The 12,281-nt window shown below is 43.3% G+C and overlaps 1 protein-coding gene across 1 annotated transcript; it reads right to left on the reverse strand.

The window, feature by feature from the left end:
- Positions 1-295: 295 nt before the first annotated feature.
- LOC120981015 (LRRN4 C-terminal-like protein) lies at positions 296-3,624 on the reverse strand. The gene is made up of 2 exons (XM_040410463.1): positions 3,351-3,624; positions 296-1,804 (listed from the first exon to the last, which is right to left on the reverse strand). The coding sequence occupies exon 2, from the start codon at positions 1,787-1,789 to the stop codon at positions 845-847; it is 945 nt and encodes a 314-aa protein (XP_040266397.1). The 5' UTR covers positions 1,790-1,804; positions 3,351-3,624; the 3' UTR covers positions 296-844.
- Positions 3,625-12,281: the final 8,657 nt, after the last annotated feature.

Raw genomic sequence — 12,281 nt, forward strand, 5'->3', positions numbered from 1 at the left:
CTGCGATACTAAGGCACAACAACTGTCGCACGACCAATATTGCCATGTAGCCGTACCCTTAAAAGGGTTATCCCATGACTAATGTAAAAAAATAATATCATATAATACATGACAATCTTTTTCTAACAAAGCTAGAACCAGCCCTGTACCTCACATAGATCCAGAGATCTCCCCAGCTCAAGGGTAGTGTCTTTTCTGCTGCAGCTCTCTCAGTAAGCAGGACAAAGAAATAAGAAAAAAAGCAAACAGCAGGTGGCGCTATGCAGATACATTTTACTGAATAACTCAGTGGCTGTGCTATATTTTTAGTTACATGCAATTAAAAAATAATTCAGATCCAGGTGCTAGTTTAAAAAATGTAAAATATTTTTTGTGGGATAACCCATTTAATAAAAGGCGTACAAAAAGAAACTTTATCTTTCTTATAGGCTGTGTGTAGCAGCAAGAAGGGAGAAAGGTGCTTATAGGGTTAGTATGTCATGTTGAACACCACAGATTAAGAATGATCTCCTTTAATGGTTGTTCTATGGGAACAACACTATTGAAGGCCATCAAATAATGGTAACTGCAGCCAATACCACAATCTCCTTGATTTTGCTCGCTGGACAAGGCAGGACAAAAAACAGCAACCAGGCTAATCAGTCGCACAGGAGGGCATCACATAGATAGATACATCGTTTCCAGATAGTTTCTTTATTTGAAGTCTCAGATACTCTGATATGTGAGAATTTAAATAAAGTAACTATTGGATTTATTACTTCCTCTGGACTACACCTTTTGGAAGCATGCATCTATGTGACGCTCTTCTGTGCGTATGATTAGACTTGTTGGTGTTTTTTCTTTCTTAGAGGATTTCAATGCTTCCGGCCTTAAATGACATATTGGTTACCCCCATTTCATCCCCGCTTTTCCTTCTAATACCCCTAACCTTCTTTTTTCTCCGAAACCAATAAACAAGGACAGAAACCCCCAATACGACGGCAAGTATTGCCAAACCGCATCCAATTGCCAAATACAAATAAGATCCATGTGAGGTATGAAATGTGCCACATGGACCTACAATTTCTCCCTGGTCCAGCTCTTCATCTTTTTCATCTCCAGGCTCAACCTGACTTTCTCCTGCATCATTTATGGCTACCACACACACCCTATAAGGAGTTCCTGGAAGGAGATTTGTTATTGAGAAGAAGCGATATGACTGATTCAGTAAGGGTCCCATCTCCAGTGGTTCTTCAGGTGTACCATACAGCACTCTATATGACTGCACGGTTGAAAGAGGAGAACACCAGCTAACTCCAATTCCAGACTGCCCAGGGATGACCTGTTTCAAACGGGGGGCATCAGGAGGAACTGAGTTTCCACTAATCCCAGGACAAAGGCAGTTCCCCCCAGACCTCTTCTGTATCTCATCACAAGGTAGCTGGAGGTGTTTGCAGCGATCATATGGACAAGCTTTAAAAGACACATGCGGGGGCACAGTGAAAACCTCATTATCACCGTCTTCATAGTAATCATCATCATCATAGTCAACATGTTCAGTTATATACAGAATGTGTTCCTGCGTTGTTTTCTGACTCCGTGTTATACCAAGTGCTTGAGGGACAGAAGCTTCATTGCTCATTCCATGTGGTAAAGAAGTAGAAGAAAAGCTCATCTCTCTATTCCGTGGCAGAGTGTCATTTCTGTCCAATGGGGTTGACATGTTTTCAAGGGATAAACCTGTAATGGTGCCACAAAGATGGAACAGAAGGAAAAGTGGAGAAAATAGAAAAGATATGTGTAGAAACATAATAGCTGCACAGTTCTGCAATGGAGTAAGAGCAAAGACAGAAGAAAGTGAAAAAATAGAAAGAAGAAAAAATAAATGTTAAGTAATAATGTTCTTTTAAAACACTAAATTTACACGGTATAAAACATACAATTTATTAACGAACTGCTTCTAGCATTATCAAAAGATGGAATAAATACTTCACTATAAGGGTACGGCCACATGATCAAGATTCTACATGCAGTTTTGGAAGCCAAAATCAGGAGTAAGGTGAGAAAGTATAGATATGACATATTCTTTTTTTTTTGTTTACTAGTGGTTTTGGCTTCCAAAGCTACATCAAGAATCCTGACTGTGTGACCATACCCCAAGACCCATGTACATGGTCTCACTAGTTAGTGTTCATCCAAAACCATGCCGACAATTCATAAGCAAAGTCAGGTATGGTCCCAACTAAATAACTACTGTAACAGTAAATTGAAGTACAACAATTAGAAAACCAGCATATTGTCCTTTACTTGAGCAGCAACCAAAGGTTGAAAGGTAGTGTCACAGAGAATCCACATAGCACTATAGACTTATAGGAAGCCACCATTTTTTTCCCCACAAAAATGAAAAACAACACTTGAGTGGGGCTCTCAGTCCCTGAACTTCATAACAGTGGCTGTGGCTGATAGCTACAACCACGTGTTGAACTGTCAGTTTTGGCATGCTTGACTGGCTAGCTGGTGGCAGCAAAATTATTTGACTATCATGAGGTTTCAGGATTTTTTCCAGGACTTTTGAACATTTGCCCGGGGATGAAAATGTCACGTTTCTTTATCAAGAACCTTTCTTGTTTAGTTGAAAATTCATTGTAGTGTAGATATTTCTGTAAAATGTGACACAGACCTGGTAGCTATTGACTTAATGCACCTACTGTACGTGTATTACATGGGGCTTTCATATAAGTACTGTGTTGGACTTTTGAGTGGTTCTGTTGTTTTTGCTACAGTCCTACTTTATCTAGGCACAACATTGAGGATCCCGGGAAAGGGCCCAAGGCAAATGTAATAAATGTTTATCCACAACCAAATACAATATTTAGAGGCAATGTGCAGCAGGGTTATCATGCCCTATCTGATTGTGGGCCACATAAAGTAGTCAGACACCTTGATTATAGTCTTTGTCACTTATTGGTTAGCTCAAAGTAGTTGCTATAAAATTTCACTTTAGTAAGTGTAGTACAAGTAGAGTGCTCATATTCATGAGTGATGGTCTCCTCCCACCGCCTGATTGACAGCTTTCTCCATATTACTGTGTATAGAGAGAAAGCTGTCAATCACTGGCATGTCAGCAGAGGAAGCTGGCTGCTCATGTGCACATCATTGAGAGGACTTAGCATTATGCTCATGCACACCTAATAAAATGTGATTTTATGGAAACGACTACAAGTTATCCAGTAAGTGACACATCGTTCTAAAGGTGTCTCACTACTTCATGATGCCCTCAGGCATCATAAACCAGCTGTCTGGTTCCCTCTCAAGACAGCAAATCCCCCGTCACCATGGTTTTTACAACCCTTACATACATTTTACCTTACCTTGTTCTTTTTAGGTATAATATATACGTATCTTGCAGTATTTCCTTATATCCTTTGTGGCTTTCTTCTATGTAAATCTTCTGTAAAGATCCCTCAACTTGAAGATATTCCTCTTTTTAGTAAAACACAATCTTCTGTTGATACAGTTTTTGTCTTTGCCTAAGAAGCTTACATCTGCTGCTCTTGGTCACATACTCTGACTCTTTATAATACACGAGACTGTGATGTCATCTAACTTACCCTTGAATCACCGACTGAATATGTGGGAGTAATGAAGGGAGGAGAGACAGGCACAGAAGTAAATCAATGGGGAGTGCAGGACATGGTTACAAGCTGAATTGCTAAAATATTCTTTCCAGATGTTTTATGCAGTGTGGGAAGCCTTGCTTCATAGCAGCAGATGTACACCGCAGACTGTGTTTATAGAGGGTGTGTTGCTAGGAATTTTCCCTATAAGGCCATTTTATGTGTCAAATCATAAGGTTCTGAAATGTGAAGTATTTTTTAACCCTATGAGTAATTTATACAGTATATCTAGCCAAGAACATAACATTAAAGCAATGTTCACACGATCAGGATTTATACACCATTCCCATGCTTCAAAAGAAAAACCTGTACAGATTTTAAAAACCACGTCATGTTCAATATTGATGTGGATTCTGCATGGTAAAAGCAAGACTTTACTCCATCGAATTACAGTTCATATTCAGATCCACTGGCAAATGAAGTTTCAGCCTTGGATTTCTTCCACAGATTTTAAGTAAAACACATGCCACCGACCCCTTTGATGTCTCCCTAGCATTTCACCAGTAAATGCTACCTATAAAATACCAGAACTCAGTCCTTTACAAACCATCTGTATCACCACAGAGTTGTGTTACTACATGCCTCTACCCCGCTACTATCTCCTAAGAGCCTTTATACTGTCATCAGATATGATATTACATTATGTTTTCCACAAATATGCATATAAACCTATGTTAAATGCAATTGTTCATGTAATTTGTCTGGTTACCAGTAGGTGGCAGCAACAAATTGGCAGGTACAAGTTACAGTTTAGTGTATCTGAGCTGGAATGGATCATTCCAGCTTAGCTACCCCTCTGTGGTGAGTGGGCTTGTCCCTCTTCTTGCAGCAAGGGAGGGAAAAAACAGTTAGAACCAGATTTATTACCCCCTGCATAAGGAAGACAGCAAGGACCTAGTCTCGGTTGAGACTTGGCCATATACCCAGTCTGAGCACCTTCAGCTCTGCTGGATGAGGAAAGCAGAAACTACAGACAAACTCTAGAGTTCCAGGAAGAAAGCATCCCCTGAGAATCCATCTGTGAGATAAGTCCAGTCCCTAGGAGAAGCCTATTCCTCCTCAGCTAGTCTGTCCCCATACAGCAGAACATACCAGATAAGCGCAGAAGCTAATCCTGCCACACTTACAGAGATACCAAGCAGACATTTTATCCTGCAAGCTCCACATTTAAAGCATCAGACGGCGAGACGGCCGCCACCACTGACTTAAAGATTGCCACCGTTCTCGAGCCTGCTCCCGGGGAAGCCAACGTCAGCCCAGATCCCGGAGGCTGTGGATTCCTCTGTGGCTACTGAACAAGCAGCCCAGCCATTCCCCAAGATGGCCACCACAGCCAAGCCCACTCCCACAGAAACCACCGACTGTCAAGTTGTCCACGCCCTGGAGGCACCTGCATCACCAAATGCAGCATCGTCGCCTCCAGCAACCGACGTCCCGGCCCAGGAACGAGTCACGTCTTCTGAGGAGTCAAACGCAGTTCTGGAGACAGCCGTGACCACCGCAGCGCACCAGCACTGGAACTGGCCACCCGGCCGCGACTTCAGGTAGTAGCCATCCCACTCCCCGAGGCCCCGGTCCAGCCCGTAGCTACCCCTGCACCACGCCCAGTGATCGATGACACCTCTGCTAGGCCCAAGGAGGCCCCACTCCACATACCCTCTGGCGCGGCAGAGGCGGCTGGAGTTTCCACTCCGCCACACAGGAAAGACAGCCCCAGGCCAAGGCACCTCAACCCCGAGGTCCCCCTTGAGATAACCTGCCAAGCCCAGAGTCAATGGGAGTACAAAACGGCAGTGGAGGAATGGGTCAAACAAGTCCTGGATGACCCCCAGCCCGGAGATCCCAAACTCTCCCCGGCGCATCGGGACTGTCCTGTGGTTTTCCGTGGAAAGAGGAGTAGGATTCCTTCAGGACAGCCACAGTGGGGAAGAATTATTTGTGGTCTGCCACTCCATTAAACAGGCGTACTTGCTCCAGGCCTGCCACAACCTTTATGTCGGGGATCAAGTGGAGTACACCAGGATGCGGTCGATACAAGACCCATTTGCGGCTGGGGTGACCCTCCTGGCCAAACCTCTGTCCCCTGCCATAACCCCCGAAGTCTGGCAGGTAGAACCAGGTTCTGACGGACGAGTCAGACGTCTCCAAGCATGTTCAGACGGCCAACTACGGTTTAGGGAACAAGCTCAGCCCGAACCAGGGCCCCTTATCCCTGACATGGCTGCACCCCCAACACTATGGGTGGGCCAGATCAACAATTCTGTGTTGACTTTTAACCCTAGGGTTCAACCATATGTACTACCCTGGAAACTTTCACAGGCACCCCTTGATTGCCTTCCAGAACCTCTTCAGCCAGAGGTTTTGCATGCCTCTGCACCGGCAAGGGATATAGGCTTGCAGCAGATCACAGCAGCATTCACCAGGCTGACTACTCAGCCACTACCAAAAGATATCACCAGAGGGCAGTAGCGCTCCACCACAACCAAGGCTCAGTTACCAGAGGCAGGAGCGCCCTCTTATGAGCTTTAGTAGCTCCAGCAGTGAGGAGGAACTGCAAGTCCTTCTCTAAATGTCTCCTTACCTTTAAACAAAAACTTATGGGAGCCATAGTGTGGACTGGTCCTGGAAACTGAGAGACTGTTGGCCAGTTTGTTTTGTTCCATTGCCATTTATTGCAGCCTCAGGTGTTGGCCACTTTTGTCAGGACTCCCCCCACTTCAACAACTCTTTACACTCCAGTTTGTGCCAAAGTTTGTGCATTGTTTTATCCCCTTTCACAGGTTATTTGAGAGCCTCATGGAACTATGGTTCTCATCATGCTGCTATTTTATGTGTTTTTGTAATATTTTATACCGTTCCTTGGATTACAAATATACCTCCTATTGGATTACAAGTGACTTTTGTTTGTTTCCAGAGGATTCCAATTGTAAAGTACCACAAGAAAAAGGACTCAAGTCATGTTTGAGCATATTATGATGATATTTATTGCACTGATAATTGCATAATATATTTGCACTGTTTTTCCTAACATGATTACAGGTTATGCAACATTCAAGCACTTATGCCCATTGTGTATATTCTTCTCCAGGTGCCGCAATGTGAATCTATGCACTTTTTGTGAAATTGCACTTACTTTTGCACTTAGCCAGATCAGTAGCACCTTTCTTTTGTGTCACTTTGCTTTACAGCTCTGTTCTCTTTAAACAGACTGCCTCTTTGGATGCAAATACTAATGGTTTATTCCTGGTGTCATAACCCGGGTACCCAGATAGGACAAGTGGTAAGTCCCAGGCAGGTCCAGCAACTACACTATACCCAGTCTTAGCACCTTCAGCTCTGCTGGATGAGGAAAGCAGAAACTACAGACAAACTCTAGAGTTCCAGGAAGAAAGCATCCCCTGAGAATCCATCTGTGAGATAAGTCCAGTCCCTAGGAGAAGCCTATTCCTCCTCAGCTAGTCTGTCCCCATATAGCAGAACGTACCAGATAAGCGCAGAAGCTAATCCTGCCACACTTACAGAGATACCAAGCAGACCTTTTATCCTGCAAGCTCCACATTTAAAGCAGAAGTACTCATTCCTGCCAATGATTACCAAAACCTGCTGGGACCAAGAGACCAAAGCTGCATACTGCTTGGATACAAGTTATGTCAAATAAAGTAACATTTGAATTTCATCTAAAGGTCTGGACATCATTTCTTCTGCAAAATTCCTCTATTACTCCTACTATTACTACACTCAAATTTATTGCAAGTGAGCCAGGAGCCCGGAGTCCAGCCGTACCCAGGTAGGAGACACCGTGACACAACTACCACCAAACTACAGAGACATTATAGGCCATTACACCACTCTGGCATTTCTAATCTGGGCCGTGCGTTATAACACCTTGGAAGGGCCCTGGGATAGTACCCTACGCAAGCTGCAATTGGCGTCATGACAAATACAGGATATATTATCCACCCGTTCCTGGTCACTGCACATCTAAAATATAGACAGAAGCTGTTAACTGTTTAAAGCGGATATGGGACGTCCTTAGCTCCCACGTGGCTGCACTGGTTGCACATACACTCACCTAAAGAATTATTAGGAACACCATACTAATACGGTGTTGGACCCCCTTTTGCCTTCAGAACTGCCTTAATTCTACGTGGCATTGATTCAACAAGGTGCTGATAGCATTCTTTAGAAATGTTGGCCCATATTGATAGGATAGCATCTTGCAGTTGATGGAGATTTGAGGGATGCACATCCAGGGCACGAAGCTCCCGTTCCACCACATCCCAAAGATGCTCTATTGGGTTGAGATCTGGTGACTGTGGGGCCATTTTAGTACAGTGAACTCATTGTCATGTTCAAGAAACCAATTTGAAATGATTCGAGCTTTGTGACATGGTGCATTATCCTGCTGGAAGTAGCCATCAGAGGATGGATACATGTTCTCATTCTGTTTACGCCAAATTCGGACTCTACCATTTGAATATCTCAACAGAAATCGAGTCTCATCAGACCAGGCAACATTTTTCCAGTCTTCAACAGTCCAATTTTGGTGAGCTCGTGCAAATTGTAGCCTCTTTTTCCTATTTGTAGTGGAGATGAGTGGTACCCGGTGGGGTCTTCTGCTGTTGTAGCCCATCCGCCTCAAGGTTGTGCGTGTTGTGGCTTCACAAATGCTTTGCTGCATACCTCGGTTGTAACGAGTGGTTATTTCAGTCAACGTTGCTCTTCTATCAGCTTGAATCAGTCAGCCCATTCTCCTCTGACCTCTAGCATCCACAAGGCATTTTTGCCCACAGCATTTCACATTTTTCTACTGAGGAAGGAACTGTTGTTCCGAAACGTGTCTAGTGTGAACCTGACCCAACTATTGGTGCGTTATTTTCTATTCTGCAAAAAAAGGACTCTTTCGATTACCACATTGAATCTATCCTGAAAAGGGAGACTTTGATACCAGCTCTAAGTGGTGCCAGCTGCAAACTAACATCACAGCGAATCAACCTATGGTGACTGGTTCAACATAGTGCAATAATCTGGCTAAGCAAAACCGAATCTAACATCGACCGAACTCTGCTTCACCAACTTCCGCCATCCCGACTAACCCAAGTAAATGACATCATCAACTATCAACCATCTTCCGGGCTGATCACGTGAGACGCCACAGTGAATAAGTCGAGAGACTACTCCGCAAGAGGAGGTAGTAAATCAACAAGTGTTGAAGGTGGTGAACCATCATTGGCAAGCAGTGTTCGTGTGTAAAGGTTTTACTCACCAACGACCACAGCGAGGACATCTCTTGAACCATCCAGGTTCCAACTACTGGTAAAACAGTATATAACCATATGAAACATCTGAGTGGTTTAATCGAACGATTTTTTGCAAATAGACGCCCATATTAGTAAAATAAGAGGTCTCATTTATCTGGAGTACTCCTATTATATAGATATATGCGTGAGCTCCGCATTGTATTTATCTATATATTTATGCTGATAATATGACATGTAACTAGGCTATGTCTAAATATTTTTATATTTTAGTGGGGAAATAAATTATATGTATGCAAAAACACTGTGAGCCAGCCTGATTGATTCATATTATTTTATTTGTTTTTCAGCTGGTAACTGAAAGGCTGGGCTCCAGTAGTTTGCTGGTTGAGCTTCTCTAAATATCCATTTTTGCCCACAGGACTGCCGCATACTGGATGTTTTTCCCTTTTCACACCATTCTTTGTAAACCCTAGAAATGGTTGTGCGTGAAAATCCCAGTAACTGAGCAGATTGTGAAATACTCAGAGCGGCCCGTCTGGCACCAACAACCATGCCACGCTCAAAATTGCTTAAATCACCTTTCTTTCCCATTCTGACATTCAGTTTGGAGTTCAGGAGATTGTCTTGACCAGGACCACACCCCTAAATGCATTAAAGCAACTACCATGTGATTGGTTGACTAGATAATTGCATTAATGAGAAATAGAACAGGTGTTCCTAATAATTCTTTAGGTGAGTGTATATTATGTCAATACCACATGTCATATAAACATGGTCTAAGGTGTCTTTCACACCAAGATTTTTAATTTTATTTTATTTTTTCATAAATAATAATAAACATCATAACAATGTTTTTTCTATGAAAAAAAAACATTTTGAATAAAACCTTGAAAACATAAAAATAAATACCTGGTCCATACTTGTAGTTTTTGCATAATTTTAGACCCATGAAAATAGAACAGAATCCATCAACAGATATTAGAAATCCATGACAAATATAGGCGTCATTATATGTTATTTCCCATTTGGATCCATTTTTTCTCCTCTGAGTTAAAATGGGTCCTTCAGATTCCCCTTTTTTCAATGGAGAATAGCACAGCATCCTGCCCTGCTCTGACCCTCATATACACTAGGAGTTTTCTTAGTTCATATTCTGAACTCCTACTCTGGCAGATCCAGCCTTTGTATTACATGGTTGGACAATCATTTAAATGGCCACATGTCTACATGTCTGCAATAGATGCTATAGGGGAACGGTCTGCAGTACTGGTACCCTTTTTAATGAAGGGATTATCTTCCTCAGAACCTCTAAAAGTAGTAAGGTCATTTTATGCAGATAGCACACTGACCCATTCATTTCTATAGGGAGATGCACACATATGTAAGTTTTGACTATTCATTATAGAGCATGTCAGATTTTTGTCTGTATTGTGGATGAGAATAGCTCTTTCTATTGATGGTAGTGATAAAATTATGGAAGGAATGTATACAGAAGGTATCCTTTAAAGATGAGCGAATATTTCAAAAATTAGATTCACCGATTCGCCGAATTTTTTAGAAAAAATTTGGTTCGATCAGAATTTATTCTCTTTGAATTGCGTGATATTTCCTGGCTGCAGAGAGCCTTTATAGTGGTGTAGAACACTGTACCTTGCAGTAACAGGTATAGGGAGTCTGCTGTGGTAGTGAAATTATACTGTGAGTCAGTATGACATGCAGATGACAGGCGTTGCTCTTAGAATCACTGCATACTTCACTTATTTGGGGAGTCACGGGGCCAAAACTAACCAAATAACTCAAGTATGAACTCAGCCTTACAGGTCGATGTTAGCGCTAAGAAGAAGCGCACTCCTTTTACACCGTCGGCAGATGATTCCGCATGGATGTCAACAGAACCTGTTCTCAGGGCCGTCTTTAATATTGATTGGACCCTGGGCAAGAATTTACTTGGGCCCCCTGGATCCCGCCTTCCCACACCTTAAAAAAAAGCCAAAATCTTATACTCACCTGTTTCCTTTCACTGGCGCTCACTAGCTGCTGGTACGGCGAGGGATGGTGCAACGCAGACACGCACACCTCACCGCGTCCTGGCACAGGCGGGCGTGATGACATCATCACGCCTGCCTGCGCTAGGATTTCACTACCAAATAGACCTCAGGCCTGTAGCCTATGACAAGTCTTGTCGCCATCTGCAAATTTTAAGGCGCATTGGCGACCATTTTGGTCGCCATCTGGAGCGCTGTATTGCATCAGTGACATGAACACTCTCCACATATAATGTTATATTACATCAGTGACATCACCGCTCTCCACATATAAGTGATATTTTACATCAGTGACATCACCGCTCTCCACATATAATGTTATATTACATCAGTGACATCACCGCTGTCCACATATAGGCGATATATTACATCAGTGACATCACCGCTCTCCACATATATGTGATGAGCGGTGATGTCACTGATGTAATATATTACTTACCGGTATATGTGGACAGCAGTGATGTCACTGATGTAATATATTACTTATGTGTGGAGAGTGGTGATGTCACTGATGTAATATATCACTTATAAGTAATATATTACATCTGTGACATCACCGCTCTCCACATATAAGAGGCATATTACATCAGTGACGTCATCCCTTGGCGCTGGGGTGCGCAGCCAGGGCCGGCCTTAGGTGTTCAGGCGCCCTGTGTGAGCTAACCTTGTGGTAGTGTTACCTGCAGTCCTATGTAAAACCACAGATAACACTAGTGCTAAATAATGTAGTAGTGTTACCTGCAGTCCTATGTAAAACCACAGATAACACTAGTGTAGATCATGTGGAAGTGTTACCTTCGTCCTTAGTGTACCTCCCTGTGTCTATCGCACGGACTCCATGCTGGCGCTGCCTCCTCTTCCATCTTCTTCCTCTTCCCCAGCACAGAACGTTCTGAAGCAGCTGCGTCAAGACATAGGAACACTGTGGGCATGGTGATACACACAGGGAGAGACACACACACAGGGACGGGGACACACACAAAGGGACAGACACACTCACACACAAAGGGACGGACACACACAAAGGGACAGACACACACAAAGGGATAGACACACACAAAGGGATAGACACACACAAAGGGACAGACACACACAAAGGGACAGACACACACACACACACACAAAGGGACGGACACACACAAAGGGACAGACACACACAAAGGGACAGACACACACACGGACGGACACACACAGGGACGGACACACACACACACACACACACAAAGGGACAAACACACACACACAGGGATGGACACACACACACAAAGGGACAGACACACACACAAAGGGACAGACACACACACAAAGGGACAGACACA

The sequence above is a fragment of the Bufo bufo genome, chromosome 10 (assembly GCF_905171765.1).
Source record: "Bufo bufo chromosome 10, aBufBuf1.1, whole genome shotgun sequence".
Taxonomy (NCBI): domain Eukaryota; kingdom Metazoa; phylum Chordata; class Amphibia; order Anura; family Bufonidae; genus Bufo; species Bufo bufo.

Excerpts from the sequence above, each read along its gene's own strand:
- LOC120981015 (XM_040410463.1), bottom strand. The coding sequence starts at position 1,789 with ATGTTTCTACACATATCTTTTCTATTTTCTCCACTTTTCCTTCTGTTC.